This window comes from Mobula hypostoma, chromosome 7 (assembly GCF_963921235.1).
Source record: "Mobula hypostoma chromosome 7, sMobHyp1.1, whole genome shotgun sequence".
NCBI classification, from domain to species: domain Eukaryota; kingdom Metazoa; phylum Chordata; class Chondrichthyes; order Myliobatiformes; family Myliobatidae; genus Mobula; species Mobula hypostoma.
The window spans coordinates 19,041,431-19,063,080 of record NC_086103.1 but is presented as its reverse complement, the minus strand read 5'-3'; the positions used below and the strand labels follow the sequence as shown (position 1 = coordinate 19,063,080).

General features: G+C 42.4%; 1 protein-coding gene across 1 annotated transcript in view; it reads right to left on the bottom strand.

The window, feature by feature from the left end:
- The window catches only part of LOC134349885 (uncharacterized), a 59,292-nt gene extending 37,856 nt beyond the window's left edge, over positions 1–21,436 (bottom strand). The window contains exons 1-2 of the mRNA XM_063054851.1: positions 21,238–21,436; positions 1,158–1,505 (exon numbers count right to left, since the gene is read on the bottom strand). Coding sequence (XP_062910921.1) covers positions 1,158–1,505; positions 21,238–21,436 — 547 coding nt within the window. The remainder of the gene's footprint in view (positions 1–1,157; positions 1,506–21,237) is intronic.
- Positions 21,437–21,650: the final 214 nt, after the last annotated feature.

The window sequence follows — 21,650 nt, the reverse complement described above, 5'->3', positions numbered from 1 at the left end:
GATTTGGAAGTGGGAGGGGGAGGGGGAGATCCGAAATGATAGAAGAAGACAGGAGGGGGAGGGATGGAGCCAAGAGCTGGACAGGTGATTGGCAAAAGGGATATGAGAGGATCATGGGACAGGAGGCCTAGGGAGAAAGAAAAGGGGGAGGGAGGGGAAAAGCCTTTCTCCCCCACAGACGCTGCTTGACCTCTTGGATTTTACCAGAGTTCTATTTTTAGATTCAAACTATAGTCTGATTGTGAGTTAACCGCATATAATGTTGTGTGTACTGGCTCTTGTGGTGGGGGTCCAAACTACACCAAAGGTGACTTGACAGAAGTGTACAATATCATAAGAGGATGGGCAAGGGGTATATATTTATATACACATATTCTCTTTCCCTCTCTTCTTTTTGTCCCTCTGTCCCTCTCACTGTACCCCTGGTACAGTTGCAGAGAAAGTGTAATGCAGATGGACAAATAAAGTGCAAGGACCACAAAGGCACTGCAGTATATCAGTTAGTGGAATGCTATTACGTCTCAGGTCATCAGAGTTCAGAGTTCGATTCTGACGCCATCTGTAAGGAGCTTATACATTCTTCCCCTGATGCATGTTAGTTTTCTCCAGCTGCTCCAGTTTCCTCCATGGTACAAAGGCGTACAGATTAGTAGGTTAATTGGTCATCGTAAATTGTTCTGTGATTAAGGTAGGGTTGTTGCTTGGTGGTGCAGCTCATTGAGTTGGGAGGGCCTGTTCCATGTTGTACCATTAAATAAATAAAAGCAAAGGTAGATTTGGAGTTCAAGAATTCGTCTTTGAGTGAATAAAAAAAGATCTGGTCAAGGATCTGATAACAGAGGGTTAAAAGATGTCATTAAGTCCTGCAGTATTTTCTCTTAAGTTTTTGTATCTTAGACTGGTGGGTGTAGATGAGGAGGGTGGAAAGTGGTTTTGCTGAGATAGAGACTGGTAGGTGACAGGTGGAAACACACGGGGAGGGGATGATGAGCAGATAGAACCAGTTGAGTAAGAGGATGGAAAATATGAGATTTTTTGATGAGATTTTCATTCTGCAGCAGTTGATATAAAAATTACATGATCCAGGTAACTTCTCTGATTTACTTATTTGCATTCAATCGCACTACCACGTCTTGCCCAGTCACCTTCTCACTCACCTTTGAGTCCAAATACTTCATATTCTTTCACAATTTTCTTCTGCGGTTGCGGCTGAAACAAGGTGTATAATCCGGCAAAGCTAAACCTGGGATATATTATTCTTGTACTTATGGGATGATAAATATCGCTCCGTCTCATGGACCTGTGTAAGTCAATGTTTTCTAAGTAATCATTCCAGTCTGCTATCCACCTGCCCCATCTGTTTCTGGTGTAAGTTACCAGCTTCTGGGTACGTTGCCCTGCGTGTGGCTTCCATTTCAACACATGATCACCATTTTCAGGATTGTCTGGTCCTTCAAGTATAATTTCAGAAACAGAGTTTGAGAAGTAGATATGATCGGGGCTTCCTGTCAAAATTAGTAACAACATTAAAATGGTATCGCAAATCCATAATACGATGAATAATATTAGAATTTATTACTATGTTATCTTATTATAGTCAGCTAATCATTTTGCTTCCAGTTTAGATGTGATTTGTTATAAACTGAATGATCATATGTCTAATTTTAGAGCCCCTATTATATTTGTCATTGCTACAAAATAATAATTTAAAAAAAAGAGATAATTTTATTCTGGGACACGAAGCTAAAGGTTCCACATATTCTGGTAACTCCTGCTCTACAATGAACAGAAACTAGCCAGAGGGCTGGTGCAGGATGTAGTGAGGTTGGATTTGGATCATATTGTCGCCGGCTAAGAATTTATGAAGTGGGTGAGGATCAGTCTGCTGACCTCGTTTGAAGGGATGCATGACAGCCAAAAACAAGATCAAGGGACCCTTACACAGTCTCTCATGAAGGTCACTTTGCTTCATCTGTGAACGTGAAGGTAACAAATGCCTTTTACACTGATGGAGTTGGATAAGTCAAAGTGGCCTCTGGTGAGATTTGTCACATCAGTCAGTCAGTTGGCCATTGCTGCCTTTCATTAGATGGCTCTTTTAAATATGAATCATCAGGTAACTTCAATCCAAGGATAGAAGTCATTAAAATCCTTTTATTTGAGATTTAATGTTTTGGATAAAATTCCCTTATCTGCGACTCACGCTAACATTTAAATATTAACTTAACTTGTCACATGTACATTGAAACATACAGTGAAACACATAGCCTGCATCGGGGATGTGCCGCAGGCGAGCCTGCAAATGTCACATAGAAACATAGAAAATAGGTGCAGGAGTAGGCCATTCGGCTCCTCGAGCCTGCACCGCCATTCAGTATGATCATGGCTGATCATCCAACTCAGAACCCTGAACCAGCCTTCCCTCCATACCTCCTGATCCCTTTAGCCACAAGGGCCATATCTAACTCCCTCTTAAACATAGCCAATGAACTGGCCTCAACTGTTTCCTGTGGCAGAGAATTCCACAGATTCACCACTCTCTGTGTGAAGAAGTTTTTCCTAATCTCAGTCCTAAAAGGCTTCCCCTTTATCCTAAAACTGTGATTCCTCATTCTGGACTTCCCCAACATCGGGAACAATCTTCCTGCATCTAGTCTGTCCAATCCCTTTAGGATTTTATACGTTTCAATAAGATCCCCCCTCAATCTTATAAATTCCAACGAATATAAGCCTAGTGGATCCAGTCTTTCATCATATGAAAGTCCTGCCATCCCAGGAATCAATCTGGTGAACCTTCTTTGTACTCTCTCTATGGCAAGGATGTCTTTCCTCAGATTAGGGGACCAAAACTGCACACAATACTCCAGGTGTGGTCTCACCAAGGCCTTGTACAACTGCAGTAGTACCTCCCTGCTCCTGTACTCGAATCCTCTTGCTATGAATGCCAGCATACCATTCGCCTTATTCACCGCCTGCTGTACCTGCATGTCCACTTTCAATGACTGGTGTATAATGACACCCAGGTCTCGTTGCACCTCTCCTTTTCCTAATTGGCCACCATTCAGATAATAATTTGTTTTCCTGTTTTTCCCACCAAAGTGGCAAACATGACATGCCTACAACTTACTAACCCTAACCTGTACGTCTTAGGAATGTGGCAGGAAACCAGTGCATCTATAGGAAACCTATGCAGCCACAGGGGCAAACTCCATACAGCCAGCAGAGTGGAATTCACCCGAATCAGTTGTACGCCTGGTGCTGTAAAGTGCTGTGCTAACCGTTAAGGGCTGTCCCAAACTTAGAAAATGTAAGTATCAGAGTCTTTGGAATTTCTTTTTCCAGGATGCTGTGCGGGCTGACACCTTGCACGCATATTGGAAGTGATGAATATACCTTTAATCAATCAGGCAATCAAGTGATATAAGGCAAGTGCTCTCTCTACTCGAATGTCCATTAGGCTGCTAGCGTTTAGGGCAGGAATGAAGGTCCTTTATCTCTGGCAGTGTTCAGGGCTGTCCGGGTCGATGAGGCACACGAGCCTCCAAGAACTAGAACAAGGTTGTGGTCCTCTTGGAGGAAGGGCAAAGACAGATAGGTGGAATTGAACAATTCTGGATTAGTCATGATCTTTAAATGGTACAGCAGCTTGAGGGAATAAATGATTTCCGCCTGATCCCATTTTCTTATGGTCTATTGAGCAAACTTGATTTTTCGACATGTGTCATCCCTTTGTTGGAAGAAACTTCATTTTATTCAAGAATCATAGGACAGATGGACACTCCCAGAGACAGAGCCATAGATTTAGGAGTTGAGCTGATGCTTAATCGGGATCAAGATATTTTGGGCAGCAAAATGGAGTAACTGAGCAACACAGAAGCATAACGATTAGCACAATCAGTTTACTGCTCCAGAGATCATCAGTTTGCTTATTTGTATGGAGTTTGCATGTCTTTCCTGAGACCATGTGGATTTTCACCAGGTGCTCTGGTTTTGTCCCACATTCCAAAGACATATAGTTAGGGTTTGTGAGTTGTGAGAATGCTATATTGGCTCTGGAAGTGTGGCGACAACCGCAGGCAGCCCCCAACACAATTGTTGGACTGTGTTAGCTATTGACACAAAACGAAGCATTTCACTGTATGTCTTAATATATGAATGACAAATAAAGCTCATCCTTAAAGATAGATCTTAAACCATCTTCCATTACTGAAGTCTGCAGAGTGATCATACACTTCCCATTCAAAGGAGGAGTGAGATGGATTTAGGGTCTTACTGACTTGTGGGACACTAGACGGTCATTTCATGAAAGACTCTGGTGCAGTCAAACAATGTCATTTTGATTAGTGGAAATATGACACTTACTTCCTGGGGTAACAGATGGATGTAGAACAACAAGGAAACTGAATATCAAACCGGTGTGTATTTTGCTGCGGAAGAATTGTAGATTCATTTCGCAAATTCAGCCCTTTACCCTGCAAAAATACACACATAATTTCAGAGGCTGGTTATTCTCTGTGCCTGCTTCAATCCTGCATCAGACTTGGTTCCAGGCTGCCCCGTACAAAATATACACCACCTGCAAATTGACGAACTACTAGGGACCAGCTCCAGAATCACAGCTCCACGGAGGAACAAGCAATAATATATTACTTTAAGCCTTTCATCACACAGGTGCACCATGGCTGCAGTGGGATCCATGTGAAGGAAGAGCTGCTGTGGTGTTCCGAGAGTTCACCATCAGATCCTCAGAAAACTGACAGAGGCCAGAAGAGGAGATAACTAAGGGCATCAGACAATGCTATCCAATGAAAAAGGAAGGGAGGGATGGTGCATGGCATTAAGGATAGTGTGGGGAGCTGTCAGTGACAGACAGATGGACTAAGTGGGGAAGGATAAAGAAATTGAATGATAGGGGGCTTGAGGAGTTGGAAAGCAGGAGGCCATTTTAACTGGAGCTTAGTATATCAAACAAAGAAAGTAACAGAGCTGGAGTTAGTTGCCTGAAATCAGAGAAATTAGAATCATAAGACCATAATACATAGAAGCAGAATTAGACCATTCAGCCCAATGAGTGCTCTACCACTCCATCATGTCTGATTTATTATCCCTCTCAACCCCAATCTTTTGCTTTCTCCTCATAACATTTAATGTCCTGACGAACCAAAAATCTATCAACTTCTGCTTTAAACACACCCACTGACTTAGCCTCCATAGACATCTGTGTTACATAGAACATAGAATAGTACAGCACATTACAGGCCCTTCGGCCCACAATGTTGTGCTGACCCTCAAACCCTGCCTCCCATATAACCCCCCACCTTAAATTCCTCCATATACCTGTCTAGTAGTCTTTTAAACTTCACGAGTGTATCTGCCTCCACCACTGCCTCAGGCAGTGCATTCCACACACCAACCACTCTCTGAGTAAAAAACTTTCCTCTAATATCCCCCTTGAACTTCCCACCCCTTACTTTAAAGCCATGTCCTCTTGTATTGAGTAGTTGTGCCCTGGGGAAGAGGTGCCGGCTATCCACTCTATCTATTCCTCTTATTATCTTGTACACCTCTATCATGTCTCCTCTCATCCTCCTTCTCTCCAAAGAGTAAAGTCCTAGCTCCCTTAATCTCTGATCATAATGCATATTCTCTAAACCAGGCAGCATCCTGGTAAATCTCCTCTGTACCCTTTCCAGTGCTTCCATATCCTTCCTATAGTGAGGTGACCAGAACTGGACACAATACTCCAAGTGTGGCCTACCCAGAGTTTTATAGAGCTGCATCATTACATCGCGACTCTTAAACTCTATCCCTCGACTTATGAAAGCTAACACCTGATAAGCTTTCTTAACTACCCTATCTACCCGTGGTAATGAATTCCACGGATTCAACATCCTCTGGCTGAAGAAATTCGTCCTCATCTCTGTTCCGAAGGGATGTCCGTGGAGCTGAGGCTGTGCTCTTTGGTCCTGGAATCAGGTTTATAATCTTTGACATCTGTCGTAAAATTTCTTGTTTTGCGGCAGCAGTACAATGCAATACATAAAATATCCTAAAATTGCAATAGGAAATATATAGAGTATATTAAAAAATTAAATCAGCAGTGCAAAATGAGAGCAAAAATCATGAGGTAGTGTTTATGGATTTATGGACTGTCCAGAAATCTGATGGTAGAGGGGTAAAAGCTGTTTCAAAAAGTGTTGAACGTGACTCTTCAGGCTCCTGTAGCTCCTCTCTCATGGTGGTAATGACTAGAGGTTATATCCTGCATGCTGAGGGTCTTAATAATGGATGCCACCTTTCTTGAGGCATCCTCTTTTGAAGATGTTCTTGATGGTGGGGAGGCTTGTGTCAATGATGGGATTGGCTGAGTTTACAACCTTCTGCAACTTCTTTTCGAATTCTGTGCAGTGGCTCCTCAAATGCTCTCCATGATAGATCTGTAGACATTTCCTAGAGCCTCTGGTAACACACTAAAATCTTCACAAACTCCAAATGGAATATGGTGTGCCTTCTTCAGGAGTGTATCAATATATTGGACCCAGGATAGATCTTCAGAGATGTTGACACAATTCAAAGATTCAAAAAACTTTATTGTCATTCTAACCGTACATCAGCTCTGCAGGGCAGAATGAGACAGCGTTTCTCAGGAGCAGTGCAATCATAACATAACAAACGCAACACTAAATAATAAACATAACAATAAATAGTAAAACACAACAGCCACATGCCAGTTAAAATCAGTTATAAGTGTCCGGTACAAGTTAAAAGTGTTCAAAGCAGAGTCAGGTAGAGCAGCTATTTAGCAGTCTGACTACCTGTGGGAGGAAGCTGTTTAGTAGCCTTGTGGTTTTAGTTTTGATGCTCCTGTAACATTTGCCTGATGGCAGAAGAACAAACAATTCATGGAGAGGGTGTGAGGGGTCTTTAATGATGTACCATGTCTTCTGGAGGCATCGACTCTGAAAGAGGTCTTGGACAGAAGGTAGGGAGACCCCAATAACCTTCTCTGCTCCCCTAACCACCCTCTGCAAGGCTTGATGGCAATGACATTGGGCTGCAGACCATCCAGATGAAATATGATGTGCTGATCTTCCAGTTTGCATTTGGCCTCACCTTGGCTGCGCGAGAGGTTGAGGACGGACAGGTCAATATGGGAATGAGAGGGAGAATTAAAATAACTTGCGTCCGCAAGCTCACAGTGACTATTGTTGACAGAACACGGGTGCTCAGCAAAGTGGTTCCCTAGTCTGTGCTTGGTCTCCGTGACATAGGGGAGTTCACAAGAAAAGTTCCTAATACAACAGATGAGGTTGGAAGGGATGCATATGAATCTCTGACTCACTGGAAGAGTTGTTAAAGTCCCTGAAGGGAGAGAAGTTATGAGCTGATCAGGGAGTCATAGAGAGAATGGCTCTGAGCAAAAGCCGAAATGATTGGAAAAAGAAAGGTATGACTGGTGGTGGGATCATGCTGTACCTGGTGGAACTGTCAAATGTGCTGGATGTGGATATCGGTTGGGTGAAAATTAATGATGAAGAGAACTCTATCGATGTCCTGCTGGGGGAGAAGAACTGATGTAAATGGAGGAGATGATGCAGCTGTCTGAGTGAGGAGGAAGTAACATTTTTTTCAAAAAGGAGAAGATCTCAAATGTCCTGGAGTTGAAGGCTGATCTCAAGAGCAGATTCAGCAGAGATGGTGAAACTGAAGGAAGGGGAGGAGGTGTAATTGGCAACTATGGGAGTCAGTGGGTTTGTAGTAAATGTCCTGAGATGGACACAGGAATAAGGAAAGGGGAGAGACTTGTTGGAATTAGTCCAAGTGAATTTGAGGGTAAGGTGAAAGTCAGTAGCTGATGAAATTGATGAGTTTCACACAGCTGCAGGAAGAGTTGTCGATGTAGCAGAGAACGAGTTGCCAAGTGATGCAAAAGAAGTTTTACAACAAATGCTGCTCCATGTAGCCAACAAATGCATAGCTGGGGCCCATGCAAATACCAACGGGTATACCTTTGATTTATAGAAAATGAAAGAAATAAAAGCAAAGTTGTTCAGAAGAAGAACAAGTTCCACCAGGTGGAGGAGAGCATTAGTGGAAGAGGACCAGTTGAATCTATATTCTAGAACGAAATGGAGAGCCCAGGAGCCTTTGTGATGGGGAATGGAAGTGTACAGAGAATAAACCTCCATGTTAAAGATGAGGAGGTGAGGGTCAGAAAACTGGAAAAATGATGGACAACATGCAAGGTGTCCCAGATATAGGTGGGAAGGAATTGGACAAGCAAGGAGTAAGATAGGGCAAGGCATTAGGAGATAAGGAGAACAAGAACAGGCAGAATCAATAGGCCTACCATCTAGATTCTCAAATGTGTTTATCTATAATAAATTATGTAGTATTGAAAATGATGACATCATGTGTAAATATGATGCCAATATTCAGGTTAGTGTAAGGTCGAATAAAATATACACCTTTGTTGTGAAGCTCAGGATGACCTTTGGCTGTTACTGTGGTTAATATTTACCAGCACCCCAGCAGAATGGAGGTTCCACCCAAAATACTTCAACTCAGGTGACAAGAATCGTCTTCAGTTTTCAAGTGAAACCACTACTGGTGGGATAAATCAAAATAGAAAATGTTTATTGTAACCTCACCCTCGGCAAAGGATGGTTCCAGCTCATTGTGGGTGCTGGGTAAGCACTGAGCTTACAAGGGAAAGCAGAACTTGCTGTAGGTGTACAGAAATTGGTCACTGGGGAGGCCGGCTGGTGGCACAATGACATTGGCGCCGGACCCGGGAGCGGAGGTTCCCGAGTTCGAAACTAGTCGGGTCCGCCCCCAAGTACGCTTTCTGAGTGTCGATCTCACAACTCGACCTTGTAAAACAAAGGGAAAAATACTGCAAAAATGTCTGTGTGAGGAGTGAAGCGCCATACAGTCTCTCCCTCTCTCGCTCTGCGCCTTGTAAAAAAGCCATGAAAGATCCATCATCACGGGCAGACGCGCAGACTCGCACCACGCCAAAAAAAAAGAGAAATCGTTCATCGGTGTGGGGAAATGAAAGAAAGTGGTATTACTCAGTACCATCGTAACATACTGTCTGGCCAGAAAGCTAGAAACATCTGGTTTGCAGAGGCTGCCCAGTATTAACCGTTTGAGTGGCAATGACCTATAAATTCAGCCTATGTACTCAGGAAATGTGAGTAATTATATCTTCAAGCTGTCGCAAGTTTAAATAATCAAATGCTTGAAAGTGTATTTCCTTAGTGCACTTCAGACCCCCAAGCACAATACGTCCATACGATAAGTCTATGTACAATACTGTACAAAGGCTGTGGACACATATCTAGCGATAAGGTGTCTAAGACTTTTGCACAGTACTGTATTTGTCAACATGGAGTGGGAGCGAGTTTGCCTTTAGACTCACGTATTAAAGAATGACAATTAACAATTGAGAATCTTGAATTCTTCTTCAGCCCTTGACCTTTCTCACCTATCACCGAACAGCTTCTCACTTCATCCACCTCCCCCACAACTTCACCCATCTATCTTCCCCCTCACCTAGTTTCATCTGTCACCTTGTAGCTTGCACTCCTTCCACTCTCCCTACCTTCTTATTCTGGCTTCTTTCCCTTCCTTTCCAGTCCTGATGAAGGGTCACGGCAGGTAACATCAACTGTTTATTCCTCTCCATAGATGCTGGCTGACCTGCTGAGCTCCTCCAGTGGTTTGTATGCGTTCCTCTGGATTTACAACACCTAAAAATACTTTGTACTTTGAATTGTAAATGAAAATACTTTCTTTCTACTTCATGTGGCTTCATTCGGATTAAATTTTGTTGAACAACAAACAATCTGCTGGAGAAACTCAACTGGTGAAGCAGCAGTGGGAGGGAACTGTTGGCATTTCTGGTTGAAAACTCGTGTCAGCCTGATTCCAGCACCTTCGGTCTCTTGTACCTTCACTACATCAGATTAAAGTTGAAGAAGCCATAATCTGGTAGCTCCAGTAATGGGCCAGATGACCATCACAACACTTGGCCAACAATGCTGTGCTTTCTTTAAGACTAAAGATTAGCTTTATTTCTCACATGTACATCAAAACTTGAAGTGAAATGTGTTATTTGTGTCAAGGACCAATACATTCGATGATGTGTTGGCATGTTTCTGGTGCCAATATAGCACGGCAGAATTTACTAACCCTAACTGGTATGGTTTGGAATATGGGAGAAAACTGCACCTGGCGGAACCCATGAGGTCACAGGGAGGATGTACCAACCCCTTACAGACTGCAGTAGGATTTGAACCCTGATAGATTTTACAGTTAAAGCTGCAAAACACTGTACTATCCACATGCTACCTTGCCTGTTGGCCATGGGTCTGACATGCCAGAAGAGTTTGTGGTGGTCCACTGGGGTATGGGTTTGGAAAGTGCCACTGGTAACCAAGCTTATGTGGGCAGAGTGCCCATGGATATAGACCACATAAAACCAGTGGTATGAGGCTTGTATCGTGAGGTAAGATTGAGGTTGAGATAAATGGCCAATGATTGAGAGGTGGAGATTATGGTTGGCAGGTTGCATGGGGAGACAGAGAGAAGGAAGTTATAAAGCAAGATTGCAAGGGAATTATAGCAATTGAATTGATTTGAATTGACTTTGTTTCTTCCATCTTTCATATACATGGAGGAGTAAAAACCTTTACATCTCCGTCTAAATGTGCAATGTTCAATTTATAGTAATTTGTAATAAATAGTATGTACAATGGTACAGCCAGTATAGCATAGTAATACAATTGTATCAGCGTGAATTAATCAGCCCGATGGCTGTTGAAAGAAGCTGTCCTGGAGCCTGTTGGTTCAGGCTTTTATGCTGCAGTACCATTACCCGGATGGTAGCAACTGGAGCAGTTTGTGGTTGGGATGACTCAGATCCCCAATGATCCTTTGGGCCCTTTTTACACACCTGTCTTTGTAAATGTCCTGAATAGTGGAAAGTTCACATCTATAGATGTGCTGGGTTGTCCACACCACTCTCTGCAGAGTCCTGCGATTGAGGGAAATACCGTTCCCATATCAGGCAGTGATACAGCCAGTCAGGATGCTCTCAGTTGTGCCCCTGTAGAAAGTTCTTAGTATTTGTGGACTCATGCCAAACTTCTTCAGCCGTCTGAGGTGAAATGTGCTATGTGCTTTTTTCACCACACAGCCAATAAGTACACACCATGTGAGATTCTCAGTGATGTGGATGTCAAGGAACTTAAAGCTGTTCACCCTCTCAACCCCAGATCCATTGATATCAATAGGGGTTAGTCTGTTTCTATTCCTCCTGTAGTCCACAACCAGCTCCTTTGTTTTTGCGACATTGAGGGACCGGTTGTTTCTTGACATCACTGTGTCAGGGTGATGACTTCATCACTGTAGGCTGCCTTATTATTAATTGAGATAAGGCCAGTCAATGTAGTGTCATCAGCAAATTTAATTAGCAGATTGGAGCTGTAGGTGGCAACACAGTCATGGATATACAAAGAGTAAAGGGGGGGGGGCTTAGGACACAGCCCTGAGGGGCTTCTGTGTTGAGGGTCAGAGGGGCAGAGGTGAGGGAGCCCACTCTTACCACCTGTCGGCGATCTGACAGAAAATCTAGGATGCAGTTACACAAGGCAGGGTGAAGGCTGAGGTCTCCAAGCTTCTTGCCAAACCTGGATGGAATTATGGTGTTGAAGCTGAACTGTAATCCAAGAACAGCATTCTCACATAAGCATCCCTCTTCTCCAGGTGTATAAGGACAGTGTGGAGAGCTGTAGTTATTGTGTCATCTGTCAATTGGTTGTGTTGGTAGGTGAACTGTAGGGGGTCCAGTGTGGGTGGTAGCAAGCTGAAGCTGTAGTCCTTGACCAGCCTCTCAAAGCATTTGTTTATTATTGAGGTGTGGGTGACAGGAGGCCAGTTGTTCAGACTTGTTACCTTGGTCTCTGTAGGTACAGGAAAAATGGTGGATGTTTTGAAACAGGAGGACACTCTACATTGGGAGAGGGAAAGATTTAAAATGTCTGTAAACACACCTGCTGTTGTGCTGCACATATCCTTTGAGAAGTTGGAAAGAGATACATGAGCGGGGTTAAGGTCCAGTTTAATTTGGGACCAGGACTATTAGGGTCAGAGTAATTTCTCTCCTCTCCCCCTTCTCTATTTTTCCATTCCCCATTCTAGCTCCTTTCTTATCTCTTCCCTTCTCCTCACTAGCCCATTTCCTACCTCTGGTACCCATCTTCCTTCCCTTTTTCCCATGGTTCTCAGTTGTTTCTATCAAAATTCCTTCTGCTTCATCCCTTTACTTTTTCCACCTACCTCCTCTCCCCCAAGCTCCCCCATTGACCCCTCACCTGGTTTCACCTCTCAACTGCCACCTTGTAGTCCCTCCCGTCCATTCTTATTCTGGCTTCTTCACCCTTCCTTTTCAGTCCTAATGAAGAGTCTTGGCTCAAAACATCGACTATTTATTCCACAATATAGAAGCTACATGACCTGCTGAGTTCCTCCAGCATTTTGTGGATGCTTTGCAATGAATTTCCAGCATCTGTAAAAATCTTGTGTTTATGATCTGGTGATCATGCCTTTGGAGATTTTGGACTGGATTGATGCAGAGTTTGAGTGTTGATTAATAGGTACATTATTACCATTGTGAGCATCGGGAGGAATATAAAGCAGGGCTGTATCTTGCTTGGATTGATTATCAGTCCCCCAGTCTGTTGTAACGATCCATTTGCTCCAGGATTACCCAATGATAGTCATTCTTCCGACACTGGGGTCTACATTTTCTAAAGTGTGTCTGCCATAGGAATCAGGGATTCCTGATAGGAAGTGCCCACTGGTAATTTTGGATTGCTGAGGTAACCTGTAATCCACTCCGAAAGTGTGATTTTCTGGTGCACTGCACTTAAGTGCTCAGTACCACATGGCTCTGTATCAGGGTTAATGTTCCCTCTGCAAGAGTTGCCGTTGTGTTTGTTTTGGCAACAATTCTTCTTATATTGTCTCTTGCACTGTACTGTTATAAAAATGTGCCTTCAGGTTTAGCTGTTGGATGTACATTTGTATTTATATATATTATGTAAATAACTTACATGGTATAGAATGTGATGACATAGACCACTACAGCACAGGAACAGCTCCTTTGGCCCATCTAGTCCATGCCAAACTGTTCATTGTCCTGTCACATAAACCTGCACTTGGACCATACCCCTCCATACCCCTCCCAACCATGTTCCTATCTAAACTTCTCTTACTTGTTGAAATCAAACCCACATTCACCACTTCCTCTGGTGGCTTATTCTACACTCTCAACATCCTCTGAATGAAATTCTGTCTCAAATTCTCTTTAAATATTTCACCTTTTATCCTTAGACTAGTTTTATTCTTGACCAACCTCAATGGAAAAGGCCTATTTGCAATTACCCTACCTAAACTCCTCATAACCATATTGTACTGTATGTACGACATCATTATGCATACATGTGATATAAGCACCAAGCATCACTAGACCTTGACTAGACCAAAATGCACACCCATCTTTTAACCATGTCCTGTTGACCTCTAGCCATTATTGTGGACAAAGCCTACTGGCAACTCCAGCAGAGTGCACAGTCCACAAAAAAATGCCAGCCATTGGTGATAAGAAGAGACTTAATTTTTAATGTAGATCAGTGCTGAAAGGAACAGTTAAAGAATAAAATGGTAAATGCACCTCCAAGGGATGTCTGCTAAATCAGGCTTATTGTGGGTGCCAAGAAAATGTCCTGGTTACAAGGGAAAAGACTGAATTGGCAGAAAGTGCACAGACATTGATTACAACACTGAGGAAATGAAAGAAAGTGGTATTACTCACAAAATTTGGCACTGAAATGTGTCTCCCTAATTTACTGTCTCTTCAGAAAGTTGAACAGATCCGTTGAGAAGTGGTGCTTATTAGCTGAGTGCATCAACCTATGGTTATTTGAGACAGCAGTAAGCTATAAGTTTCTCTAACATTAGGAGATACCATAAGTGATTATATCTTCATGCTGAAAGACTTGTCAATTACTTCCTGCAAACAAGAGAAAATCTGCTGATGCTGGAAATCCGAGCAACATACAAAATGCTGGAAGAACTCAGCAGGCCAGGCAGCAACTATGGGAAAAAAATACAGTCGATGTTTTGGGTCGAAACCCTTCAGCAGGACTGGAGAAAAAAAGCTGAGGAGTAGATTTAAAAGGTGGGGGAGGAGAGAGAAACACCAGGTGATAGGTGAAACCTGGAGGGGGAGGAATGAAGTAAAGAGCTAGGAAGTTGGTTGGTCAAATGAGATGAGAGAGGAAAAAGGGAATGGGAGATGGGGTGGGGGGCGGGGGGGGGGGAGGTTGGAGGAGGCATTACCGGAAGTTTCAGAAATCAATGTTCATGCCATCAGGCTGGAAGCTACCCAAACGGAATATAAGGTGTTGTTCCTCCAACCTAAGTGTGGCCTTATCCCGCCAGTGGAGGAGGCCATGAATGGGCACATCAGAATGGGAATGGGAAGTGGAATTAAAATGAGTGGCCACTGGGAGATCCCACTTGTTCTGGTGGATGGAGCGTAGATGCTTAGCGAAGTAGTCTCCCAATCTATGCCAGCTCTCACCAATATACAGGAGGCCACACCGGTAGCACCAAACACAGTATATGACCCCAAAAGACTCACAGATAAAGTGTCGCTTCACCTGGAAGGACTGTTCAGGGACCTGGATGGTAGTGAGAGAGGTGGTGTATGGGCAGGTGTCGCACTTGTTCCACCTGCAAGGATCAGTGCAGGAGGGAGATCAGTGGGGAGGGACAAATGGACAATGGAGTGATCCCTGCAGATAGCAGAAAGCAGAGAAGATTGAAAGATGTGATAGTGGTGGGATCCTTCACTACTGGAAAAAGAAGCTGGTACCCAGACTAACAGACATGATTTGCTGTGACAACCAATAGTTTGAATTACCCATGTTGTGGCAGTTTATGCTGTGTTAGCTGTAATGGAAAAGTTGAAACTCAGTTGTGTTGAGTGTCTATCCTTGGAGAAACCTGCAAAGATGTTTATTGACAGAAGTGCTGCATAAGAGACAATATATGAATTAAATCTTAGGTTAAACCTGTTCCAGATTCCTCTGTTCTACTGTTTACTGATAAAGACCTACCCTGGTTTCTTCTGCCAAAGGGAAACACCACACACTTTTCTGCATTAAAGTCTATCTACTATTTTTCAGCTCATTTTGCCAGTTGATCCAAATGCTGCTGCAAGCTTTGCCATCCTTACTTGCTGTCCATTACTTGTCCAATCTTGGTATCATGTGTAAATTTGCTGATCTAGTTTACTACATTACCCAAGAAGCAGACACATATCTTCTCATCCAGCACAACTGATATTGCAGCATTCACTCAGAACTACACTTATCTGAGAGACTAACATTAAGCCACAGATGACTCATCTATGTTCAGAGCATTTGGTTTCCAAAAAAAAAAGGCAGATCAATTTCTTGGTGCAGGCTATTGCATGCTATGGTGTGACTAAATGTGACTGGGTACATCCTATGTGAATTGCAAGGTGTGCTAAATTTGTTCCAGGTTCTAGAAGGTATCTTTTTGCTAAAGTCTTGAAACACAGAATTACAGGCATTGAGTCTGGAACTTTTATCCTCTTACAAGAACATTTCCTTTCACATGGAACACAGAACAGTACAGGCTCTTTGGCCAACATTGTTGTGCCAATCTTTTACTCCTCAGTCAATCTAACCCTTCCATCCTATAGCCCTCCATTTTTCTTTCATCCATGAGCCAAAGAGTCTATTAAATCTTCTTGATGTACTTACCTTTACCATGCATTTACCACTCTCTGTAACAAACCTATCTCTGCCATCTCTCCTAAACTTTCCTCCATTCAACTTAAAAGGCTCTGGTATCTCTGGTATTAGCCATTTTCATCCTGGGATAAAGCCATTGGCTGTCCACTCCTTCATCTCATTCTCCAGAGGTACAAAGAGAAAAGCCCTCAACCTCTCCCCATAAGACATGATTTCTAATCCAGGCAGCATCCTGGTAAATCTCCTCTGCTCCTTATCTAAAGTTTCCACATTTTTCCTATAATGGAGCAACCGGAATTGATCATAGTTTTATAGAGCTGCAACTTTAAGGTCTTTCGTCATTGCTTATTTCTCAATATTACCAGTTGAGATAACCTCATTCCACCCACCACACACCACAGGACCCTTCTTATCCCCCCACAGCAAACACCCTCCCCCCAGATCATGTGTTGAAACAAGACACTCCTTGTAATCCTATTACTCTTAAACTACACTCTATTAATGACAAAAAATTGTCTTCAATAAGACACACATCAAATGCACATTATCCCTATACACTAATCTAACATGCTTTTGAGACACAAAAAAATCCTGGGCCAATATACTGAATATAAATGGTTAAGAATCATAAGCTAAATTATTTTTAAGGCTCTTTAAAATGTCAGTTAGAATCACAACAAACTTATTTAACTGAGCCTGAATGAGCCTCATAAATGACCTGAAACAGGAAGTGGTTACCTCATTAGTCAGTGTTTCATATTAACCACATATGCACATCCTGCAATCTGTTTGCAGGATGCATATGGAGCTCATATGAGACTATGACCAATCAGGTTGCAGGATGTGTATATGGTTCATTTAACACAGGTTTTGATCATATAAGACAATGACCAATGATTGATCGAAACCTGTCACATACAGTATACATAATTTCTGTTGTTCTGAATATTCACAAGATCTCAGGACCAGTTAGACTACATGTAAACATCCGAAGAACTTTTAACCAGATTTAAAAGGGGCAGCTGCTTCAAGTCACTGTCGTTGGAGGGGCAGCTGGTTTGAGTCCCTGCCGTGAGAGGGGCCACCAGTTCGAGTTGTTGCCCTCGGAGGGGCTGCCGGTTCAAGTATCTGAGTCCTGATGCTCTCAGAGATGTTATTGAAATTCTGAGATTTATAGATTGGACTGTAGTTCAAACTAACTGTAGTTCATATTGGGCTTTTTCAGTTCAATTTTTTTTGTGTTCTCGCCCATTCTTGTTGCAGTTTGGTGAGCTGTGGGTTAGGGTTTGGGTGAGCTGTTAGTTTTTGTGCAAGGGAGGGGTTGGGGTTGTTTGGGATTTGTGAGCTTTTGTTTCTCTTTCTTTTTGTGTTGGGGGGATTGATGAATCTCTTTCAACTATTTATATGGTTTTCTGAGTTCTATGGCTATCTGGAGAAGACAAGTTTCAGAGTTGTATTCTGCATGTGTACTTTGATAATAAAATTAACCTTTGAACCTTTAATTGTCTGATTTCTAGATATACACAAGAACACCAGAAAAGGGGAGCAGGAGCAGGTCAACAGGCCTCTCAAACTTGCCCCAACAGCAACGATTATGATCGTCGCTGATTAATGCTGACTTTAACTCTGCTTATATGTCCTTTTCACGAGAAGCTTAAATTCCTTAACCTTTCAAATATTCATCTATTTCCAAATTAAATATAGAGTGCCTATAAAAAGTATTCACCTCCCGGAAGTGATCATGTTTTATTGTTTTACAACATTGAATCACAGTGGATTTAATTTGGCTTTTTTGACACTGTTCATTGAAACATAAAAAACCTATAGCACAATACAGGCCCTGTGGCTCACAATGCTGTACTGAACACATACTTACTTAGAAATTACCTAAGGTTACCCATAGACCTTTATTTTTTTTGAGCTCCATGTACCTATCCAGGAGTCTCTTAAAAAACCCAGACCCAATCCTATCTGCCATTGCTGGCAGCCAATTCTACGTACTCATCACTCTCTGCGTAAAAAAATTATCCTGACATCTCCTCTGTACCTGCTTCCAAGCACCTTAAAAGTGTGCCCTCTCATGTTTGCCCTTTCAGCCCTGGGGAAAAGCCTCTGAGTCTCCACACGATCAATCCCTCTCATCTTGTACACCTCTATCAGGTCACCTCTCATCCTCCATCACTCCAAGGAGAAAAGGCCAAGTTCACTCAATCTATTGTCATAAGGCATGCTCCCCAAACCAGGCAGCACCCTTATAAATCTCCTCTGTACCCTTTTTATATTTTCCACATTCTTCCTGTCGTGAGGTGACCAGAACTGAGCACAGCACTCCAAGTGGGGTTTGACCAGGGTCCTATATAGCTGCAACGTTATCTCTTGGCTCTTAAACTCAATCCTAAGGTTGATGAAGGCCAATGCACAGTATGCTTTCTTAACCAGAGTCAACCTGCACAGCAGCTTTGTGTGTCCTATGAACTTGGACCCCAAGATCCCTCTGATACTCAACACCACCAAGAGTCTTACTATTAATACTATATTCTGCCATTATATTTGACCTACCAAAATGAACCACCTCACACTTACCTGGGATGAACTCCATCTGCCACTTCTCAGTCCAGTTTTGCATCCTATCGATGTCCCGCTGTAACCTCTGACAGCCCTCCACATGATCCACAACACCTCCAACCTTTGTGTCATCAGCAAATTTACTAACCCACCCCTCCACTTCCTCATCCAGGTCATTTATAAAAATCTTGAAGAGAAGGGGTCCCAGAACAGATCCCTTAGGCACACCAGTGGTCACCGACCTCCATGCAGAATATGACCCGTCTACAACCACTCTTTTTCTTCTGTGAGCAAGCCCTTCTTCTGAATCCACAAAGCAAGGTCCCCTTAGATCCCATACCTCCTTACTTTCTCAATAAGCCTTGCATGGGGTACCTTATCAGGTGCCCTGCTGAAATCCATATACACTACATCAATGTATTTAGTCACATCCTCATAAAATTCAATCAGATTCATAAGGCACCAACTGCCTTTGACAAAGCCATGCTGACTATTCCTAATCATATTATGTCTCTCCAAATAAAAAGATTTGTGTCAAAGATCTCTGCAATGTGATCTTCTTCTATTTCTAGCAGTTTAGACGCATCTAGATGTATTACGGCCCTCCGCGTGATGTATAATTATAGAATTTCAAGGAACTCAAATTCTCAAATGTAACCTAGTCTCACGTATAAACTGTCATGTGGTTTCCAAATAATTGCATTGCCTCAAATCAGATTAATTTTATTTGAATCATTTGTAAAACTAAAAGCTTCCTGTTTGAGAATATTCATTATCACATGCTTATCATTTAAAATTTCTGTTTTCCAAGTCTATCTGCTTTTCCAAGTATTCCTTTTCTTGAATCAAAGCTTGTAGTTGTTTATTGAGAACTTGAAGTTCTTCCTCAGTTGTCTCTATGTTTCCATTTTATTAACCAAATGTAGATAATTCACTTTGCAACAAATTCCTTTTTCCTTTTGTAACTTTGGAATAAGTTCCTCCATTTTTAATCTGTTTTCCATGTCACTGAATTTTGACAACAAGGATCTTTTCAGAAACCGTCTCCTTTAAATGCAGTACTGTTTCGTCCAATCTCTTTCCAACTCACAGATGTTCTTACTGAGTACTTCTATTTGTTGGAGTTCCGCACATTTACCCTGGGTTTCAACCACATTTCTTGTAAACATAATTCTGAGGTTTTCCCCTTAACTTCTGGTACATATTTCATAAATTCTTGATCATTTGCGACAAGACTCCGCGTGTGTGTGTGTGTGTGTGTGTGTGTGTGTGTGTGTGTGTGTGTGTGTGTGTGTGTGTGTGTGTGTGTGTGTGTGTGTGTGTGTGTATCTCTCAAAGGAATGCAATGAGATTATATATATATTAGAGAGAGAGAGAGAGAGATAGATAGATAGCTAGATATACACACACAGCCATTAATTTACCATCTCTCCTGCCTGTGAGTACGTGGCCAAGTGGTTAAGGCATTGGACTAGTGACCTGAAGGTCATGAGTTTGAGCCCCAGCTGAGGCAATGTGTTGTGTTCTTGAGCAAGGCACTTAATCACACATTGCTCTGCGACAACATTGGTGCCAAGATGTATGGGTCCTAATGCCCTTCCCTTGGACAACATTGGTGTCGTGGAGAGGGGAGACTTGCAGCATGGGCAACTGCTGGTCTTCCATACAACCTTGCCCAGGCCTGCGCCCTGGAGTGAAGACTTTCCAGGCGCAGATCCATGGTCTCACAAGACTAACAGATGCCTTTATTTTTGCCTGCCTGTGAACTGTTTGATCCTCCATTCAGCGTGTCTTTAACTGCTTCCCACCTAAGCCCTGTAATACCAAGATATTTCTCTGCAGACTTGACTATAATTTTAATTTTTTTGGTTTTTGTCTGTTTGCACTGATCAGTGAATTGCACCTACCATAAACAGTACAAAATCCTTCTACTCATTATTAGTGTATCCTTATTTATCATATTACAGCCCTCACAATTCACCAATTTATTATTCCTTGAATTTGTTTGCTTGATAGCCTTTTCTTTTCCAGCAAATGCTTTCGCTGCCTCTACGTAACTGATCCCTTGAGTTACTTTTACATATTGTATCTCAGCTTCTCTCTTGCTAATAACGCACCCTTGATAAGCTGAACTAAGTTCCTCGCCACAATTGCAGCTAGCTCCCGCCTCACACTTCCCATATTCATGTTCTCCAGCGGATCTTCCACATCTTTGTTTCCCTCTGCAGACCGCTGCAATGTGCCCAAATTTCTGACAATTAAAGCATCTTAAAGATGGTGGTATATATATTCTGATCTTATAACACATATCCCCTAAATAAACTTTAGTCGGCAATCTCTCTTCATCAAAGTTAATCATTACCAATAAACTATCACACTTTTTCACGTTTCTTGTAACTTTCAAACGTTTGGCCTCAATAACTTTTGCTCCTTTTATGTTCTGTTTAATCTCATCCATAGTAACTTTTGTAGGTATCCCCGAAATAACACCTCTAGTCCACTTGCTATTGTTGGGTTTTGAGCATTGTAGTTTTTTGCCGTTTGTTTTATTTAATCTTATCATTTTGCCTTGTTGAGCACTAACCTGAAAAATCAGTAATAGCGATCCATTTCATAAAATCTTTGTACTTTTGACTTCACCTACAAGTTTGTTGATTATCCTCGTCAAATGAATCGGGTTCCATTCACTAAAAGACGCTCCGTCTTCACTCAGTTTTATAATTGCTTTAATCTCATCTTCTTTCCGTTGTTTTGCTATTCTATTTCGTTTGCCCCCTGCCTCCTCAGAGTTTGACATCTCATACCTCTGTCTTCTTACTCATTCCACTCCATTCCTCTTTCTCACCAACATCCATCTCTAACTCACTTCCACCATCCGTCGACCAGCAGTTCATCCTGCGGGATATTCTCTTTATCAACTCGGCAGATGTGGCCTCCCTACTCGTTACTTCTTCAGCAGTTCTGCCCACGATCGGCACTCTGGTCTGGCTCGAATGGGTGATGAAAACAAGCGACATTGTCGCCCTCCATTCCTCACTGCCCGCAACATGCAGGCTCGGTACTCCACAATTCGGCTCCATTCGTTCAATTCGCCTCTTCCCAATTCAGCCTCAACTCAATTCAACTCATTCTCTACAAAGTGATCTAAATTAATTACAAATATAAAACACAAAATAATTGATTGCTTAAGTATTCAACCACCCCCTTAATATGACACACCAAGTCATCACT